Below are 21,579 nucleotides of genomic sequence, written 5' to 3'. Positions count from 1 at the left end.
TGGACCGTGGTTCACAGAAGCTCGTGCCATAATAAATGTGTTAAGTCCCCAGGACTCTTGCTGTTTTTTGCAAATGAGTCAGGGGCACGTGTCAACCACAGCGGTTTCCCCCACAGTTCGAAACAGAAATTGGCTAAATTCAACTGCAGAGTTGACAGCCTTCAGGCACCACCTTAAGAACAGGACGAAACCTGTAGAAGCCCTTTCCCCCGGATCCAACCCACCCCTTTTTTCGAGTAAACAGAAACAAAAGCGAGAGCCAATGAGAAAGCCAGGCATTGGCGAGTGGAACTGAACCAGCCCTTTCTCTCTCTGAGGAGCCAGTCGGAGCGCGCCGGGCTTCTCTCACGGTATGCTGGGAATTGTAGTCCCGCCGGGTTTTTTCCTGCGTCTGCGTACGCCTCCTCCTCCTCCTCGTCGTCGCTCCCGGCTCCCGCCTTCTGCCTCGCGCCCGCTCGCTTCGCCTTCTCCTTCCGCCTTTGTTGTGCGCGTGCGTCTTTCGCGCGCCTGACTTTGGACAGAAGCCGCCTCAGGTTGGACTTGGACTGGCTGCCATCTTAGGCGAGGAGCCGTCGCCTTTCTAGCTGGTGAGGAGCTTGCTGTGTGTTCTTCGGGCTGCCTCGGTAGAGGAGCTGGGCCCGCGGGGGCGGGGTGGGGGAAAGAAGGCTTTTCTTTCTGGGCCTGCGGCGAGGCCGAGGCCGAGGGAGGGGGCGTCTAAGGCAGGGCGGGGAGCTCAAGGTAGGCCTGGCTTGCGAAGGGTGGGCGGCGAGAAGGGGAAGGCTGGCAGCAGGTGCAGCAGCCTTGCTTAGGGGGAGGGAGGGGGTGCGGTGGGTGGGGTGCTGCCCTATATCCTTCGAAGGGGAAGGGGATTCCGTTCTCCCCTCCCTCCCCCCCACCTCCAGCCTGTGAGCTCAGTGCCTCCCCGCTTTACCTGTGGACTGAGAGGCATTCACAGCTTCAGACAGAGGGGTTTGGGGATGATGGGAGACACCCCCTCCCATTACGGCCTCTTCTCCCTTCCTCTCCTGCTATGCCGTCGGTAGGCGTTTTCTTTCCCCCTTCACTGAAGTTGTTCGCAGGGATTGTGCACTCAAGATGGCTTAATTTTCTTCTCGGTCCCCCTTTTCGCGACCTTGTGCTGTCAGGATGACAGAGGCCCGGTGGGTGGGTGGGTGGGTGGGTGGGATGGATGGAGGTGTCCCGAGGTGGGTGGCCCTTTGGTCTGGGACGCAAAGCTGGGGGGTTGTATGTGTGACCCGAAGGTTCCCAGCCTCAGGGAAACACTCCAATGCTGTTTGTGTAAAGTACATGCTGTAGTTATGTGTATCCTTTGCTGCTTTCCACACCTCTTGGCTCTTTTCACCCATTCCAGTTTCGTTAGCATTTATCGGTATATTGTTTCCTGGATTGTTCTTATTCTCCTTGGCTTCTGTATATCTCTGTCATCTAGCGGCCATATCGGGACAGCACCGGTTGTTAAATACAGGGAATGCACTCTCTTCTCTTCCACCTGCTACTTTTTAAGGAAGCCAAGCAGATCCTGCTGTTTAGGTTATTTGGTTTGGATGGCTGGGTGGGGGATGATGTTTTGGAACTCTTAGCTGTGAAAATATTGTACATTTCAAAAGGTGTAGTACAGCCCTGACCAACTGAGACTCTCTTGGCTTGTGTCCCTGTGTGGTTACAAACACAGTATCCCCTTGACGCTTTAATGATGTTTGCCTTTGCAAATATACATGTTGCATCTATACCTGTGGCATAAAGGGTGGATTGGCTTTTGCTAGATGGCTTTAGGTCACCTTATGGGGTTATTGTGAGGCTAAAGTGCTACTCTTAAGTTTAGAACAGGCAAGAGATAAATATAATGAAATGAAGTACATAATTGATAATGAAAGTCGTTAATCTAAAGTTGAGGATTGTTAGCAATTGTTGTGTCTGTTGTTCCAGTTAAAAAGGCTGAACTGCTTTTAAATTCAGATACAGTTTGTGAATATTAAACACTGAACAGCAGAGCCTTCATCTTACAGGATTTGGAATGGGTAGAGATGGTGCTAAATATTTTAAATTATTTCAGACATTAATGGGAAGGTTTTGAAAGCTTTATACTACCACTTATAACAGTTCATTGCAGCAAATGTGTGGTAAGAGTTCCTTGGATGCATATTACACTGTAAGGAGGGGAATTGCTATATGGACATAAAGCCTTTCTAATGGTTACTCTAATGTTAGCCCCTCTGATTCCAATGTTTCATGTTACTGTTCATAAGTTTTCAGCCATTCAGCAAGATTCTGTGCAGAATTCATTTGACCTAAGTCTCTTCAAATCAGGTGACTTGTTAGGCTCTACAATGACTAATTGAACGGGAAGGTTGCAATCCTGTACATACTTACTTGGGAATTGGCCCTATTGACCACAACAGATCTATTTACAACCTGTTTTGTTCTTTTCCTGTTATTCTTTACTCAGTAATTTTGTAGTTGTGCTTGAAAGATTGCCTCGCTCTCTAGGGACCTTGTGCTACAAGTTGGACAAGAAATGTTAAAAGATGAATACAACAGAATCTTGAGACACCTTTACTTGTAACCACTTGAAATAAAGTTACAAATGTTTGAGAAACAGTACCAAAAGAGGGGAATATGTCTTAAAACAGAAATTACTGTAGTCAGTAGGACTTACTGAATCACTGGTATAAGTCTAAAACCAACTGCACTTGCATCCTGATCCTGTACATGCTTACTAAGAAGTCGGTCCCATTAAGGGTGACTTGTTTCTTTTTTTGTATGCTTATGTTTGGGGCCTTACTTTCAGGTGCACTTGCACTGTAAGTTGTACTGAGTTAGGTGGCTTTTACTCCTCAGTAAATTGCAAACTTTATCTTGCAGCACTGCAAAATATTTTAAATACATAGGAAGTCTGAAAAAAGCTTGCGAATTATTATTGAAAATACATTTAAAAATGGATTTAAATTGTGGACAAGTCATTTAAAAAGAAAGTTCTACTCATAAATCTTAGCTCCAAGTAAAGGTATTTCATTCTGCAGTCTTAAGTTTAGCACTTTTTGTTATTACAAAGCATATGAACGATAAATTGATATTCATGTAAAAATAGCACCATAAAGCCTGAATTTGGAAACTGAAAACAGAGATGGTTTTGTAGGTCTCAGCAAAAATTACTTGTGTTCTGATTCATTTGGCAGCTAACAGGCAAATATTTATAATGGATGAATGCCAATAACACACAATGATGCTGTTGCCAAAACAAAGTTGTTTTGTAAAAGAGGCCATTGAAATTGTGAACTAAATAATCTTGTATTGCATATTGGGTGTACACAAATGTCTTGTTCACACATTGCATTAGACCACAGTTTAAAGTGTTTTGATTACGGTGCACACCGCTCAAAAGTTCCTGTGCCTGACAGACAGGGCAGGATGGCAATAACTAATAACAATTAGTATTGAGGCATACTGCCTCTGAAACTGGAGGTTCTGATAGCTGTCATGGCTAATAGCTTTTGATAGACATAATTATCCATGGATTCTGGAGACTTATCCTCCACGATGATCTAATTCTGCTGTAATGAAATGTTTTAAAGCCATTGGAACCAATGACCATTGCTTTACTTCGTGGTTTTCACTTTGTGGAAATAGCCTATATAGAATAGATAAGGTGATGGTCTTTGTTGGATCAATATCTATTGGTATAGGAGCAAAACATATTCTTTGGAATTCAGCAAAGGGCAAATCTGTGGAATGCTGTTTGTGAAAACTATGCTAATACACAAGAAGGTGTCCTCAAATACATTTGTTAGGATGCTTGAAAACGTTTTGTTTTGAAAAATGGTACATTCAGAAACAGATAAGAGAAGGTGGCATATCTTTAAAAGGCATAATGTCTCCCCCACTTCATAGATAGTAGATTACTTTGTTCAGTGGTATTTGGCACTGATTCTGAAACTGCCAGGCGATGACACGTATAATGATAGGCTTTGTCACTAGGAACTTGTCCAATGCAACCAGATAATTCCCAAGCTTGTTGTCCTTATGCTCATTATGGACCTACAGATTGTGAAATTGGTTTGTAATTATGAGAAATTTGCTGTACAGTACCTGTTTGTTCTTACCTCAAATATGAAAAGCATTTATATAAAGGAACAGGAGCAGCTGTTTGAATGTTCCCACTGATCTTTATTGCAATGTCAATGTTTCTTTAAATATAAATGTTAATAAATAAATAAACTCTTCCAGGCTACAGGCTCATTGTGAGCACAGGTTTAAACTTGAAGACCTTCTGCATTCAGGTATCGTGATTCAGGGTCTTTTTCCTATAAAGGGAAAAGTATATACAAACTCAAAGGCCAGATGAAAGAGGTTTATGAAATTTATTTCCAGAAAAGTATTTCTGTCTAACTTGTTAATTCTGTCCTATAGTACATTGTTTTCTAAACTTGTCTGACTCCCTTGTCTTCTGAGGTGCTGTTTAAGAAAATAACATTAGAATTGTAACTTTATCCTTGAAAACTTTGTTTTTAGGATGTGTAAATAGTATCTGCCTCAAAGGACTCTATCCTCTAGCAATCTGTGTGAACCACTATATTCTAGATGTACATATTGATTAAAAGAGGCTAGTGCCAGAGCAACAACTAATACAGAGATGCAGCATGCACATTCTCTGAGGGATTATAATTCCCACTGCGTTGGGAGTGATTGGATAATCCAGTTGTAGATTACAGAGAAGTGGCAGAATTACCTGACCCCAGTGGAAGCTGTTTTGAAGGAGGCAAGGCCAAAGCATGCAAAGATGCACAGGTTGGTTGCCTTTATGGGTGGGCACTTCAGATTCTCGGTCTTCAGCTGCTTAATTTATATCCCATGATAAAGTAGCAGATTCATATATTTTCAGCTGTATGGCAAGGTTTTTTCTTTCAGATGTTTGAATAGGGATGACAGCATCACAGTTGGAAGCAAAACTTGAGAACATCAGAGAAAAGTACTCTTGCAAGAGAAAACATTAACAGGATAGATTTCTGATGAATTCAGTTATTAGGAATTCTCGGTGTTTGGACAAGGCTGAGAAAAATATTATAAACTTTAAGCTCATACACCTTTTTTTTTTATTATGACTAGCATCCACCAAGCCATATGTGGAGTAGACCTGTTGAAACTGATGGATTTCAATTAGTCACAACTTAAGTCCATTTATTTTCATGGCTCTATGAGTATGGCTTGACTGGAGGTTTGCAGGGGAAAAATAGATGAAATAAGTGGGCCAACCCCTTCCCCAACTGTCCAATGAATACTGACCGTATTTTGGACATGTAATTCTGACTACTGTGGGTAAATAATGGGAGGAGGAATAGAATGGAGTTCGTTTTATTATTTTATTTAATTACAGTTATACCACTTTTATCTTTAGTGCTTGTGTCCATGTTGAATCCTGTTGAAATCCCAGGTACTGCACAGGGTTCCACTTATAAGCATTAGTTTGTAGAATGGAGTCTTGGTAAAGAATTTGGTCTCCTGTTGTTCACAAATTGCATATTTCTTGTGAGATATGCATGCAAGTAAAACTAACCAGAATAAGTTATTCTGTCCTGTTCACTTTGAATTATAATAACCTCAAGTTACTCTGGAGTACAGTAAAAACTTGTTTTCCTATATTTTGGCTGCAATTGAATTTTTAAACCAAGGTTACATAATGCTTATTACGATCATGAGGAAAAATGCAGTTATACCTGCGCAGTTGGATTTTCCAGTAGTGTTCAGTGTACAAAAGAAATGTTATCTTTTAAAAAATATCCCAATTTTTAAAAACAAGATAGCAGCAACCAACCCATGTAATATACTATTTGTTACAAAGAGCTCAGAACAGCATATATATTCCCAAGGCTATTTGTCATGGAGGCAATGCTGGGAACTCATCTACTTGACGTAGAGAAGAGCACTATTGATAGCTACTAACCATGATGACTATGCTCTGTCTCCACAGTTGGAAGTAGTAATGGTTCTGAATGCCAGTTACTGGAAGCCGTAGGATCCTGTGCTCTAACTCTGCTTATGGGTTTCCCACAGGCATCTGGTAGGCCACTGTGATGCTGAATTAGATAGGCCATTGGCCTGATCCAGCAGGCTCTTCCTATGTTCTGATGGCGATGACAGTGGTGGGGGTAGCCAATGTGGTGCCCGGCAGATGTTTTGGTCTAAACTCTTATCATTGGCCATACTGTGGGGGATGTACGGCAGCTGGGAGTCCAACAATGTCTAAAGGGGACTATGTTAGCTATTCCAGCTGTATGTTATAGCTTCACTGCATTTATATGGCAATTTTATACTCTTAATACACCATGAATGGAGATATGCCAATACTAGGTTGGCAGATGACCACTATGTTCTATGTGTGGTCAGCTTCAGAGGGACAGGGAACGTACAAGAAGGAGAAAACAACACGGTGTCAAAACAACATACATACACAGAGAACTGTGCTGACAGCAACACACATATGCCATCCCACTCAGAGGGATGAACATAGGATGGTGAGGATATGCCTCCAGCACACACTACATGTAAGATAATGCTAAAGTATTTCCACTTCATCTGCCCTGGTTGCACAGCCACCAACATCTCTGCTGCTTCTGGCCCCATGCATCCTTATAGGCTGGAGTCTGAATCCTTGTATGTCACTCACAACCACTTTTTTTGGAAGAACAGCACATACAAAGGGAGGGAGGACAGTCCATGCAAAGCAACATTGATGTAGTTTCCTGGGCCTCCAGAGAACAGGACACAGCTCTCCCTAGGACAAAGTTTCAAGACCAAATGAGGGGAAGTCACTGTTGCCAAGAATTAAAGCGAAGTGGCCAAAACATCCAATAAGACAGGCACACACTAACTGCTGCAGTCATTCTTCAGCAGCTCCCTACATAAGGTTAGGAAGCACATAATGGGAGTTTGAGCCCCATTAGGAGGAAGGGGCAAATATGTTCCTACTCACCTTTTGCATGCCTGGCAAAATAACAAAATCATAATCATGGCAAAAGAGGGAGCTCTTGGGATTCCCAACACACAGTTCAAGCTCCACAAAGTGTTCACACTCAACTTCAGCAGCAAGACAGGCATCAGACAAACCATGGGTCATTGACATCATCCCACTGTAGCCCATGGATCAGATGTTACGATCACTGGGACTGCAAGATAAACCCTAAACCCAAGCAGCTTGTTTTCTATATTAGCTGTGGAGAACCTTGCATGCACAAGTCTGATTAGCATGTCAGTCCTCTGAATTTGGGCCATGTGGTCATTTTGTACAAATCAGGCCTATATGTCAGTCACATGAGGACAGGTGTGGATATTTTTTTATCTCCAATCTAAGCGGTAAGACATCTTTTTTTCTAAACATCACAGCTCTAAAGCTGGAAATGAGCCTTTGGCCACTCCCACACCTTGAACTGTCTCATATGGTATCCCACATGTCAACCATATGTCAAAATTAACTGGAGAGTGGGCCAGTTCTGGAGCCCGTCCTCTGGGTGGATCCAGTTCCCTACTCCCTTTTTACATCCTCGAGGCCCCTTGTTTGAATCCAGGTGACAACTGCACACTCAAAAAGGGTTGGACTGCTTTACCAGGCACACTAGCCAGTTAGGAGATGTTCTGCGTGGAGTAATAGCCTGCCTCCTATATGGACCACTTAGCCCCTTTTGCTCATCCTTCTCCTTGGTGACCTATGTGATACCTCCTCTTCCTCACATTTTGCCTGATGGGGAAGGATCATAGGTTGGTGTACATCTGTTTTGCACATTGAAGATCCCAGGTTCAATCTCTGGTATCTCCAGGTAGGATAAGAAATGCCTTCTTTTCTGAACCCCTAGGAACACTGCCTGTGAGAGTAGACAACACTGAATTAGATAAACCAATGGCTCCTTGACCCAGTATTAGGCAGCTTTGTATACTCCTAGCCTTGCCAGGTAGCATCCCAGTAGACATAAATGCCCTTCCTAGTCCTCCAGCCATGTAAAAAATCAAAACCCAAAACAGATGGCCTTGTGACAGTCTGGCAAAGCAGGGCTCTCTCATATTTCTGGGAACCTTGTGAGCAGAGAGTTGGGCCTACTGACCCTGAGACCATTCCTTATGATCCCATCCTAAGGTCCACTGAAGCCCCGTCATACTATGCTCTAGAAGAGGAATTCTCTTACTACTTCCTATCAACAAAGACACATGGCAAAACGTGGCAATGCCAAAGCCTTGACTCACAGGCAGTTTTAATTTCACTGCGAGGTCCACAGGACCTGGATGTTGGGTCCTTGGGTTAGGCCTAAGGCAGCAGTCCCAGGGAGTGACCTTCAATAGTTCAGGCCTCCTGCATGGACACTATTACAGTTCTTCAAAGAAAAATATAAAATAATAATTTTTCAGCAAGGGAGTGGCCATGTTGTGTTTATTTTTTCCTGGGGTGCTCTTTTTGCACTAGCTGCCAGGGAGGTAAGCTCGGGGTCGGGCCTGGGCTAGACCATGCAATTCCTTGCGGCTTCCTTGACCCTCCAGGTACCCTCCTACCTCTCTCCCTTGGTGGTGGCGGCAGTGGCGACAGTAAGCTGGTGCTTGGCTGGGGGGTGGCTCTGTGGCCGTGATGCTCTGGCAGAGCAGCTTTTAAACTGTTTGGGGGGGGGAGGAAAAGCCCATAGGAGCTGAATAGGGTTTGGAGCAAATCTCACTCGAATGACGATGATAAAATTAATGAAAATTTAAATGTGGGAGGTATACAACTCAGCACTGTGAATGCAGGAGCACATGATTGCAGTTGAGAGAGGAGAAAGCATCGTAGATCAAAATGGAAGTGCCAAAGACACTTGAAGAGTGAGTCTTGTATATTCTCTGTGTTTATACGTCTGCTAATGTTAGAAGAGTCCAAGCCAGTGTGGGTTAACTGAGGTGGACTGCAGAGAGCCAATGAGACACCGTTACCTCTGCTGCAACATGTAAGTGTTGTTAAGCCAACTGGGAGCAGAGATCATAGTGTTCTTAAATTAAATATACTACATATAAACAGTCAATCACCAAGAAAATCTGACACAGTAACATTTGATTTCAAAAAATGAGACTTCCCCAAAATGAGTGGCTTGATAAAATGGAAGTTGAAAGGCAAAGTCAAGAAGGTCAGATCAGATCACTCCAGAATGCTTGGGAGCTGTATAAAAATACAGTCTTAGAAGCTCAGGAAAGATACCATGAGTGTGAAGAGGATGCCAATGTGGTTAACAAGTGGAGTCAGAGAAGCTATTAGAGGCAAGAAGGCTTCCTTCCAGCCAGGCAGTCATGCTTCTGGTATATTCCATTAGCTCTGTTCTGCCCAATTTCCATTTTTACCCCCCCCCCCCCCAGTTGCACTCAGTGTTATCTGGCCTGTGACAAAGGGTCCTCAGTGGACTAGGTTTTGGGATGGGGAGATTTTTTTGCTTGCTTTTTTCTACTTCTGCAAACATTGGGTTTCTCTCAACCATGCTAATACTTCCTGTTCCAGTTATGTAACTGGATGTCAATGGCAAAGTTTAGGAATATAGGATAGCAATTGTTCATATTTATTCTTTCATTAATATTTATTAAATTTCTATATTGCCATTCATCTGAGGAATAAAGGGTGGTTTACAATATAAAAATACAAAAATACATACAATAGTAACAAACAAAAACAATGCCCATCAGGTTAAAAGGCTATAGATTGTTTCATTAGCCAAAGTCCTGGGAGGAAAGGAATGTTTTTGCCTAAAGATATGTAACGAAGGTTCCAGGCAAACCTCCCTTAGGATAGCATTCCTCATGCATGGAGCTACTGCAGAAAAGGCCTGTTCTCGTGTTGCCACCTTCCAAAGCTCTGACAGGGGAGGCACATGAAGAAGGGCCTCTGATGATGATTTCAGGGTCCAGGTTGTTTCATATTGGGAGAGGCAGTCCTTGAGCTTTTGCTGTACTGGGCCATTTAAGGCTTTATAGATCGAAACCATCACTTTGAATTGGACCAGGAAACTAATTATTTAATAATAAATAAAATTATAATTATTCTGGTGGAATGATCCTAATTTTTAGAGTTGTTCTGATTCCTGCCAGTAACAAACGTGTATGCTAGAGTCACTGTCAGGAAAAGCATTTTGCTCCACCACCCCCGCCCTAATCTAGCAATCACATCCTCAAATATCACTTAGGAAGCAAAGGATATTTCCGAAATTTGCCTTCTTACGGCTCTTCACACATCAGCTGTACAAAGTTTGCTTTGCCCTTGGTCCCTTTGTGCTGATTGTTGGCCTCTTACTAGAATGTTACTGAACAGTCAGTTACATCACACCACCTCAAGCAATTGTAGACAATTAAAATTTCTATGATACCAAACCCTTGGTCAGTAGTGAGGGCTTGTAAATTAAATTAGTAAAAGATAAAGATAAAGACATTAGTAGGTATCTTGTAGCCAATCAGTTGTTGTGCTTTGAGAACAAGACACTGTAAGCCATAGGCTTTCATTCCCTCCTCCTCCTCCTGGAGTTGGATTGTTCAGACCATAGTTAAGATTAACTACAGTTTGTCTGGGATCAGACATTACAACATGTAAAGTTCAAGCTTTAATGTGACACCTATTGTTATTACCACCATAGGTACCTTGAAACAGCATCCATTCAAGGTATTTCCTACTTCAAATATATGTGCTAAATATATTTTATACTGAGTAAAATTGACACACGTCTGCAGTTCATTCTCCACCTTCTGACATTCAATATAAAATGAAACAGGATATTAAGAGTAGAAGACACTTAAGTGCCAAGTAGTCTTTACTTCTGCCTTTAAAGAAGGCACTTGCTGCATCTTCTGTTTTATATAGTGCATTTAAAAATAGACAAGTGTGACCGCCTTTAATCTGTTTGCTACTCACCTATTTCTTTGGCTAGAAAACGTTTGTTCAATTTAAACCTAATCTCCCAGTTTAAGCTTGTTAATTAGTTTTCCATGACGATTGCATGTAGGGGAGATAAACTCATAAGCCTGCTTATTAACAGTATTTTGCCTATTTGCAACTTTTAAAAAATAAATACCTTTCAACTAAGAATAATCAGTTCCTTCAGTCTTTGACATCTTTTTATATGCTTTACAATTCCTCATGTAAAGTGAGGATGCTGAAATTTGGTGAACAGATGCGGCTAAAGCTTTCAGAATGGCCATATTATAGATGAAGTTAATAAATTCGACAATTAACTCAAAATGAGTTATTTGCAACACTATTTGGGGTTATTTATCAACCTTAATCCCCCCCACTTCAGTATGGCAGCCAGTTTGGGTACCTCAGCCCATTTTATTTCCCCCTTTCCCTAGTCTCCATCCCCCAAACAGTAAGCCAGCACTGTATGGCCACTCAGCCTTCATTGGCCTGTTTTGGGTCCCCAGTAATGCTAGTGATACCTCCCTTGTCTGTGTGGTTAGTGCTGTTTTGGCTACTTAAATACTGGCACTTAGAGAATGAGTTTTCCATTACTTGTATAGGTTGATGGTGATGTTTCAGGGCTCACTACTGTCTTGATTGCTAAACCTATCAATTACAGTTGTGAAAGCTCTTAAAGATTCAAAATCTGCAGACTTGCATAATAGTGAGCATCAGAAACTTCTCCTTACCTAATGTTTTAGGGTTATTGGATGCTTATATGAAGCATTTCCTTTTATAACTGTTTCAGATGACTAATCTCCTACCATGATGATCATGTGGTATAAGTCATGGGCAAAGGAGGTCCCGATTAGTTGAATTACTGAGGCCCATGCACTTCAGAGGAGCGTTTTTTTTAACCAAGTGAAATGTGATGCCCTTGAACTGGTTCAGACAATTTTGCCACCAATGGGTTATGTTAAATAGAGATCACTGCATGGCATAAAACTCAGCATCTGAATTCACCATTAGGTTAATAATAACAAATAGTAACTTTCTCTGTCTGTTGTATTCCTTTCTGTTAAAGATTCACACAGGTCTCCTCCGTGGTGCTGTCAGACACTATAGCTAGAACATTAACCTATGGTTAATTTTGACAAGTTGAAAGTAACTTCTAATTGTCTCTGTCTTTTCAGAGATAATAAAACAGGTTGTGTGTCTCTGCTAAATAGGAATTACTTCATATGACTGAAATAAGCCCAGAGGCTTTCCTCTTAACCATAGGGACAAATAAAGCTAGGTTGTGAAAATGCTTTTTTAACCATCACAGAGTTTTCTTAAAGTAGGTAAATTAGAGCTGTGCATCCCAAGATAGGCTGGTTATATTCCTGGCCCCCAGAAGTTTGATTCATCTCCACCCATGGAGTCCCATGCTCCATAAAGCAAATCCCCCACCTTTCACATATGTGCATACAGCAAGCTAACTATTTGCAATAGTACCGTATTTTTCGCTCTATAACACGCACCCGACCATAACACGCACGTAGTTTGTAGAGGAAGAAAATCCGTAGGCATGCCACCCGTAGGCATTCACTCCATAACACGCACAGACATTTCCCCTTACTTTTTAGGAGGAAAAAAGTGAGTGTTATGGTGCAAAAAATACGGTAATTATAGTAGGAAGAAATTAATATTAATCATGCTTAGCATTTATATAGTGCTTACAGCAATTGCCCTATGTTTTATTGTTGTAATTCTCATAGCAATCCTATAAGGATGCACAGTATTATTTTTATCTCATCATTTATTTTTGCTTTGTATCTCACCTTTTATACAAGGAACTCAAGGTGGCCTACATAGCTCACCTCATCTCCATATTATCCTGCTGTAAGGTATGTTAGACTGAAAGATGGTGACTGGCCCAAGGTCACCCATGTTACACATGGGGAACTAAAGGTGAGATTGCCTAAGTCCACCTAGTATGTTCCTGGTAGAGGTAAGACCAGGAACTTGCTGAATATGTAAGCTGAATCTGATAGTCATATTCAGCAGCGCCACATGGAGTCCTGGTTCCTCTTAATCATGTATATAATTGTACTTCCCTGGGCTATAACTGGGGAGCTGCATGCATAGTCTGGGAAAGGAGCCTGGGTCCTAAAGCATGATGATTCCAGCAGCAGAGTCTTTCCTCTTTGCCATGAAAAGGATAGCAAAGGGAAGTAGGGATTTGGAATTGACTGAAGAGAGAAAGGAGGGGACACACACAAAGGAATCATAAGCTCTTTGTCTCCTTTCCCTTCCCTGCAATTCAGCTCATGCCATGTGAATTATTCATAGATTCCTATTTGTGTAAAAAGCCGTACATGTCAATGGGGCATTATGCTAGAGTGCTCAGCCTCCAAAATGAAAAGTCCTGTTAGTGAGAGAGACCCCCTAATTCACTAAGTGAGGGAAAAATAACCAAGATACTAACTGGCTTTTCACACAAAAAGTACATATTCAATGCAAACACGAAGAGGTGGGTGTTGAAGAGTAACAGTGGCAGGATCCTCCCTGACCCCCATGCATTCTGCTGCTGCTGTTGATGGTTCTGCAGCAGTTGAAGCACAAAGCTTCTGTCTGGAGGGGAACGTGGCAACTCTGTAGAAGTCTGTAGGAGTCCAGAGTTTCCACACAGATGCAAAGCTGAAAATTACTGAATTACAGGAAACTGCTGGGCTGTTGTTGTTTTTCCCTTTTTTCCTCTATTCTTATAAACTGCATAATTAAGTTAGCTGCCATTTCTAGTAGGGAAATGTTTTTGTTCATGAGGTGAGAGCAGCACATCATTAATACAGCAAATTCTAAAAGGTTCTTATCATAAAGCATGCTTCCTATAGCTGAGGATTTCCAGGAAGAAGAAACCACCGCTGACATCAGCTCGGCAGATGTTTGAAATATTAATTTTATTACCAGCCTGAAAGTGTTGGTGCCTTATTGATTCAAAGGTGATAACTTTAAAACACTACGGTCTGCTTATCAAATTGTGAGGCATATTAAAGTAAACTTGAAAATAGGAATAATTAATTTCTTGAACTTTGAAACTAAAAAACTCTGTTTTACATGAGACCTTCTAGTCCCACATCTAAAATTCTGATATTCAGCCCTACCAGATGGATGGGGTGTTGTTATTATTATTATTATTGTTATTAAACAACTTCAGTCAAATCTGGCAGGTACTCTCCAAATCTTAGTGGAAGTGTCCAGAACTATATGCTGAAATACCGTATTTTTCGCCCTATAAGACGCACCTTTTCCCCTCCAAAAATGAAGGGGAAATCTGTGTGCGTCCTATGGGGTGAATGCAGGCTTTCACTGAAGCCTGGAGAGCGAGAGGGGTCGGTGCACCGACCCCTCTCGCTCTCCAGGCTTCAGGAAGCTCTGCGCAACCCTCGGGAGACCGGCTCCGAGGGTTGCGCAGAGCTGCCTGCAGTCCCGGGCTCAGCGCAGCTCTGTGCGGCCATCGGGAGCCGGGCGCGAAGTCCCGCCCGGCTCCCGATGGCTGCACAGAGGTGCCTGCAGTCCCGGGCTCAGCGCACTTCTCCCCATCGCCAGCCCCACAAACTCGGGGGACAGCGGGGAGGCGGAGCACGCCTTCCCGCTGTTCCCCGACCTGCTTCTTCCAGCCCCGCACCTGGGGGGGGGGAATATATATTTTTTCTTTATTCCCCCCCCCCCCAAAAAAACTAGGTGCGTCCTATGGGCCGGTGCGGCCTATGGGGCGCAAAATACGGTATATTGACACATGGGGTTTGCGGAAGCTGTTTATAGCTCTGTGCCATTTTGGAAACTCTTTGTGGGGTTATTAGATAGCAGTTTGTACATGAAGAAATATTTCAGTTGTGTGGGGTTTAATCTAGTGTGAGTAATTTGTTTCAGTTTCATTTATGTCTGTATATGTAGCTGTTTTCCAACTTCAGTTTGCACTAGTTAATTAGCTGTGTTTTTATTGTGTTTTCCTGTAGATACAGATGTTATACTAAATATTTTATAGTTAGATCTAATCCAAGAAAATTAAGGACAAACCATTTTGTTTTAATGAAAAAGAACATAAATACGAGAAAGGGATGGTGGGAGCAGGTGAGGCAGGGCATGTTGGGTAGCTCACACTGGAAATTGGTACTAGAATCAGCTGAGACCATGTCAATACTTTTCCTGTCTGTGTGGAGAATCAGTTAACAAAGTCCATTTGAAAGGGGTGAGGGATGTATCAGTGGTGATCGTTTTTGTTGAACATTTATTTCTCTTTGTAACCGTATAAATGAATGTTTGATTCAGCTCTGTCACTGAAAGTAAATGGATGTGATCATGTGCAAGATGAAGACACAACCTTATTCTCAAGCCACTGGTTGCTTGCATCTGCTAATGAGTTGGGGAGGAAGAGAAGAGAACCACATATTTTGGCTACTTCATTACAAATGATCACAACAGGCATTTCACCAGAATTTGTTTTGTTGTAGTTTGCTTTAAGAAACTTTGGTCTGTCCATCATGTATAAAATAATATAATTGTAGAGTTGGAAGGGACCCTGAGGAATAGCTAGCTCAACCTCCTGCAATGCAGGAATCTCAACTAGATCATATATTATGGCCTCCAATCTTTGTTTAAAATCTTCCAAAGAAGGAGAGTCTACAACCTCTTGTGGGAGTCTATCTAGATATCCTATAGTGTAGTTGTCTACTATATTAATGTATATGGCAACTGAGCTTAATTTTACATTTATATTTTTTCAGTTGAACTCAATTTTAGTCTCTTTATCTCAAGAGTAAAGTTATTATTTATTGTTTCTTCATTCAGGTTCATGTACCTTCCTGTGGTATGGCTGGCAATGGGTCAAATTCAGAGCCTATCAGTGGACTAACTATGAAATCACAGCTTCAGATCACTGGTAAGTGTCTCACACAGGGCTGCTTGCTGACTGTAGAGCCTTTGCTTTTAAGGGTAACTGAAGGAATTGCAGACTCCTATCTTTGTCGCCTTTTCCCATATCTTTGTGGGAAAATCTAAAACAAATCCTATTGGAAGGCATATAAAGATCCCTCATATCAAGTCAAGCCATTTGCCCATCTAACTGTAACTGCCCCAAAGTCCTTAACATTGTCAGAACATCTTTCCCAGCCTTATCCAAGATTTGACTGGAGATAATAATAATAAATAATAATAAATTTTATTTATATCCCGCCCTCCCCAGCCGAAGCCGGGGGATGCTGAGGATTGAACATGTTCTCTGTCACTATTTCTCTGTGACCACTGGAACAGAATTTTTCCACTTCTATGTTCACATTGCTCCTTCTCTTTGTTGATTCAGATGTGTTTTAATGGAATTTTGCTCCAGAAGCCTTTAAATAATTTTTCTGTTCCAGCTAGTGTTGTTGGTTTAATCACTCTGCTTTGTTATTTCAGTGTCTTTTAAGCAGGTTTCTGCAGACCTTTTATAAATTGGTTTTAACCCATTACAACTAGTGCATAGTGGGGAGCTTGTAGCCAGGGCTGCTGCAACAAACAGCCCCACAAGCCTTCGTGAGGCAGAGATGCGAGAGGGCATCAGAGGAGGGAGGGAAGGAAATAAAGAGGGATAGAGTCCAGTGTTGCCCGCAGTGCCCCTGACAATCATTCAAGGCAGCCCAGGGTTGAAAACCACTGGCCTAAGGAATAATCTTTTAAGGAAAGAATGCACATTGCCTCCTTTTCTGTTGATTCATTAATATTTCTTTGAACATATTAATGGATATCAACAGTGGTCTTTGAAGGAAACTTTATTTTGGCTCATCTTCACTATGACAGTTAAGGCCAATAATATGGTATATGAATGAGTGATCAGTATAAACTCCTAGCTTGAAGAACCAGATGATAGGTGATTTTTTTATTTATTTTTAAGGCACTGGGGGCGGTGTCGCCACTTACTTTTAAAGTCCATTTTGTTTTGAAAAATCTGTTTCATCTATCATAACTGTGTTGTAAGTAGTTAACACAGAATCTACTTCCTGCAAATTATTTATTATGTTAGAATTTAGCGTCTTCACCTTGTATGTAACACCCATAAGTGTTACTTTAGAAAAAATGTCCCAGTGAGGCCTCACCTGAGTCAAGAAAAATTGAGTGTTACCAAGGAAAGCTTGGCTTAGCTAGTCAGTACTTGCAATGACCCAGGCACTAGTGCATCTACTGTAAAAACAGGAAGAGGACTGTGTAGGTCTGCAGCATTGTCAGTCAAGATAATGACATCATAAGAGACTGCCAACATTGGGGAGACTGGATATGGAGAGATCTCGGTCAGGAAATGGGGAGGTTAGGGGGAAGGAGTTTAAGCAACCTCTGCTATCTATCAAGAGGCAGGCAGACTGGCCCAGGAGGCAACAGATAAGCTTGCAATCGTGATCATAAGCAATATGTAGAGAATTCCACTTATCTCCAAGCAACAGATGACAGGTTCTGTGACTGACCACTCACACAAGTTATAAGCTATATAGCCAAGTAGTTGCCACTTCTTAGCCACTTCCACATATGCAGTGTGTACTTGTTTGTTTGTTTACACGGAATTATCTGTTTACATGGTAATTAACAAAGAACAGGTTTGCATTGCCCCTACCTCAAGAGGTTTATGGGGAAACAGAAGAAGGGAAGGGAACCGATGGCAGGGATGAACAAGGGAATAATGTGCAATTATTTTAGTTACGTGCACTTTAGTTGCAGGATATTGAGAACAGAGGGTTGTTTCAAAGGCTTCATGAAAAATGTGTGGAAGGGCTTGAAGCAAGTGGCCATAGGTAGTCACATGGAGAGATGTTCTGGATGGCCTTTCCAATCATAAAGGAAAGCAAGGGAGAAAGAGTGGGTTTGTTTCAAGTAGCAGAAGATCTCTTCAAATAATTGAGTAGAGTGGACCTGGGTAAGCGAAAATCACAGGAAGCGGTGTGTTGGGATAGAACAACAGAAAAAAATTGGGGGGGGGGTGGAGAAACATGGAAGGTTTTGAAGATAAGGGCAAGAAGTTTATGTAACATCCTGGTGCAGGCAAAAAATCAATTCTGGGATTTAAAGAAGGGCTTGAAGTGGTCAGACTGACAAGATATGTGAATAATTTTGGCAGTAAAAGTGCTAGGTAGATGTGAACAGTTGATGGTGAGGCAAGACCAGAGAGAAATAAGCCACTTGCAATGGTGTGAGCAAAAATAAAATATATCTTGGCTGAGTGGTAAAATTGCCCCAGCTAAGTGGTACAATTTCTAAAGAGAAAGATTTTTATTTGCTTGATGTTAATTTTGTTGAGTCAGGATCACGTTCTCATTATTTAACTCACACACTGAAGAACACACTTCAGCTTTCTAAATAAAGCATATTTGTTTAAAACTTACTACTTATTTCACTTTCGTAACTGCAGTGAGAGACTCAACACTTCTGGTGCTAAATTTGACTAGTGTAGCTATATAAATACCACCAAGACAACAAGAAGACATGCAAAATTAATTGGTCCACTTTTTGAAATGCTACATGCTGCAACCAATAGTGGTAACATAAAAGATTGGTTGTGGTTGGTATGGTACAGCACAAGAATATATGTGAGTGCAAATGGAGCACACAGAACTAAGATTGTTGCATGCATCTTTACACCTAACTTAAAATGTGTGTATCTTTATGTTTACTTTACTGACAGGGGTCAGCAACCTTTTTCAGCCATGGGATGGTCCACCATCCTTCAGACCATGTGCTGGGCCGGACTATATTTTGGGGGGAAATGAACGAATTCCTATGCCCCACAAATAACACAGAGATGCATTTTAAATAAAAGGACACATTCTACTCATGTAAAAACACGCTGATTCCTGGACCGTCCGCAGGCCGGATTGAGAAGGCGATTGGGCCACATCCGGCCCACAAGCCTTAGGTTGCCTACCCCTGCTTAAAAAAGTGTAATGTAATTACTTAGCAAAAGGCGGGCATTCCAGCAACAAGAGCTAAATGGATCAGAATTGGGGTGGTGAATATAGTTTTGGAAAGGTTTAAGAAAATTAAATGGCTTGATATAGTGATGACTTGACAAATGTTTCATCTTAGGTTTTAAATTGATTGAATGGAAGGGGAAATCTTTGGTCCAATGTAAATATTACATCCAAATGAAAGGACTTTGTGCCATGGTGTCTTTTCTGTCAATGTAAAAGAGTTGTAATTTGGCTGTGGTTCCATAATCTACTTTGCTAGGTAATAGTAGAAACTTTAGAAGTTGCTGAAGCAAATAAAGCACTCATTCATTCTCTTTCAATAGTTATTTCTGCGAAGTTGAAAGAAAACAAAAACAAATGGTTTGGACCCAGCCCTTACGTGGAAGTCTCAGTTGATGGACAGTCAAAGAAAACAGAAAAGTGCAACAATACTAATAGTCCAAAATGGAAACAACATCTTACAGTGTAGGTTTGGAAATGTTCCTTATTTTGTTATTTTGTTATAAGAAACGGAAATGCAGCTGCCTTATACTGTGGGATGGATATTGACAAGAGAAAAATGCAGGTCTTATCAGGGTGTGTGATCATGGGAAATAGTATTTTGTTCTGAGCCATTCCCAAGATCTGTAACTGGAGAACTCCAAATCTTTCCCCCTCCCATCAGTTTTAATTCATTTGCCTGATTTGTATAATATCTAAGTGCACACAATCACAGTGTGACCTTATAACCCTCGATAGCTTCACCCTTGTACTTTTAATTATCCCAGTGACTTAAATGTTTTATACTGTGATGCCAATAAAGGTTATTGGTTTGATTTAACTGGTTTAAATGTTTTAGAATTTTTTTGTTTTGTTTTTAATTAGGCACGGAGGCAGAACAGTAGCTCTGCAAACTAGGTTATATGGGTTTCAGCCCCTTACACTGTGTAAGGTGTGGCACTAGGTGGGTTCCCTGAGCCTCATGAATGGCTATAGGGGGGAGTACAGGGAGTTGTTCCATAAAAGGGAAGCCCAGAAAGTCCCAATGTCCATAGGTGAGCGACTGTAAACATCTTTGTATCTGAACCAAAGTGTAGAAGGAATGAGGAGGGAACTAAAGAAGCATATAGTTGCTAGAAGAAAGGATATTTCCCCCTAAAACTTAGTGAAAGGTGTACATACTGTTCTTGCTTCTAAGACTTCAAAACCTGCATGTAAAAATCTGCCTGTAAGATTTACTGTGAAATAAATACACTTAGAGTGTTTTTTTTATTGTGCACAAGGTTCCCCATTTATGTGCTACTGAAATACAGTGGTACCTCGGGTTAAGTGCTTAATTCGTTCCGGAGGTCTGTTCTTAACCTGAAGCACCACTTTGGCTAATGGGGCCTCTTGCTGCTGCCGCGCCGCCGGAGCATGATTTCTGTTCTCATCCTGAAGCAAAGTGTTTTTTTTAAAAAATAATATTTATTATTTTTCCAAAAACTTATACACTAAAAAGACAATACAATACAATACATTAAACTAGCAAAACAAAACAGAACTGAAGCAAAGTTCTTAACCCGAGGTACTATTTCTGGGTTAGCGGAGTTGGTAAACTGAAGCGTCTGTAACCTGAAGCGTATGTAACCCGAGGTGCCACTGTAAACATATATTTGCAGGATTAATTTCTGTCATAAAAAGCCACATTTTTCTATCAGTGTTACTACTGTTTGGAATATGATCGCTCTTGGAAGATCAATTGATTTGTGCATTTTTTGGGGATGGGGTGTCAATTTTGTAACTGTAAGTGACAGATAAGAGCTGTTTGACAGTGGAACAGACTCCCATGAAAGGTGGTGGACTCTTCCACCTTGGAGATTTTAAGCAGAGATTAGGCAGCCACCTGTCATGTATAATCTAGTTGAGATTTTGTTGGAAGGGACCATGAAGGGTCATCTAGTCCCACCCCCTACAGCAGCAAACTTTTTCAGCAGGGGGCTGGTCCAATGTTCCTCAGACCTTGTGGGGGGCCGGACTATATGGGGGGGGGGGTGAACGAATTTCTGTGCCCCACAAATAACCCAGAGATGCGTTTTAAATAAAAGGGCACATTCTACATATGTAAAAACACACTGATTCTCAGACCGTCCACGGGCCAGATTTAGAAGGCGATTGGGCTGGATCCGGCCCCCGGGCCTTAGTTTACCTACCCATGCCCTACAGTGTAGGAATCTTTGCCCAACATGGGGCTCAAATTCCTGACCCTGAAATCATTGCAGGGTGTTAGACTAGATGACCCTTGGTGTCCCTTGCAACTCTACAGTTCTATAAGTCTATGATTCTAAGTTACTCAGAAGTATTTTTAAATGGAACTTGTGAGTATGCATTGCAATATTTCTTGCTTCTTCTTTTTAGAATTGTCTCACCTGTCAGCAACCTGTGCTTCCGTGTATGGAGTCACCAAACGTTGAAATCTGATGTCTTATTGGGAAGCGCCACTCTAGAAATTAAAGAAACGCTCAAAGCAAACAATATGAAACGTAAGTATACAAAAAGCCCATAACTTTAAATGATGTAAACTTTGGTGTATGTGTATATAGGCAAACGTCAATATGAAAGATCTTAAGAAGTATGATGCCTACCCCTGCAGTCTTCCATAGGGTCCTAAGAACCAGAAATCATTCCATGAAGTCCCCACTAAAATTTGGAACATGTTTAGGTTCTGACTTATATGGTCCCCTT

General features: G+C 41.6%; 1 protein-coding gene across 3 annotated transcripts in view; it reads left to right on the top strand.

Moving 5' to 3' along the window:
* The first annotated feature begins 458 nt into the window (after nucleotides 1–458).
* The window catches only part of ITCH (itchy E3 ubiquitin protein ligase), a 51,560-nt gene continuing 30,439 nt past the window's right edge, over nucleotides 459–21,579 (top strand). The window contains exons 1-4 of one of the 3 annotated variants that reach the window (XM_081009220.1): nucleotides 459–587; nucleotides 15,734–15,824; nucleotides 19,200–19,341; nucleotides 21,253–21,377. In XM_081009220.1, coding sequence (XP_080865346.1) covers nucleotides 15,755–15,824; nucleotides 19,200–19,341; nucleotides 21,253–21,377 — 337 coding nt within the window. In that variant the 5' untranslated portion in view covers nucleotides 459–587; nucleotides 15,734–15,754. Of the gene's footprint in view, nucleotides 588–15,733; nucleotides 15,825–17,227; nucleotides 17,366–19,199; nucleotides 19,342–21,252; nucleotides 21,378–21,579 lie in introns of those variants that run through there. The other 2 variants (XM_081009221.1, XM_081009222.1) reach the window with 2 other exon arrangements.

The sequence above is a fragment of the Podarcis pityusensis genome (assembly GCF_964106645.2).
Source record: "Podarcis pityusensis genome assembly, chromosome: 6".
Lineage (NCBI taxonomy): Eukaryota > Metazoa > Chordata > Lepidosauria > Squamata > Lacertidae > Podarcis > Podarcis pityusensis.
This window is presented reverse-complemented; position numbering and strand designations above follow the sequence as displayed.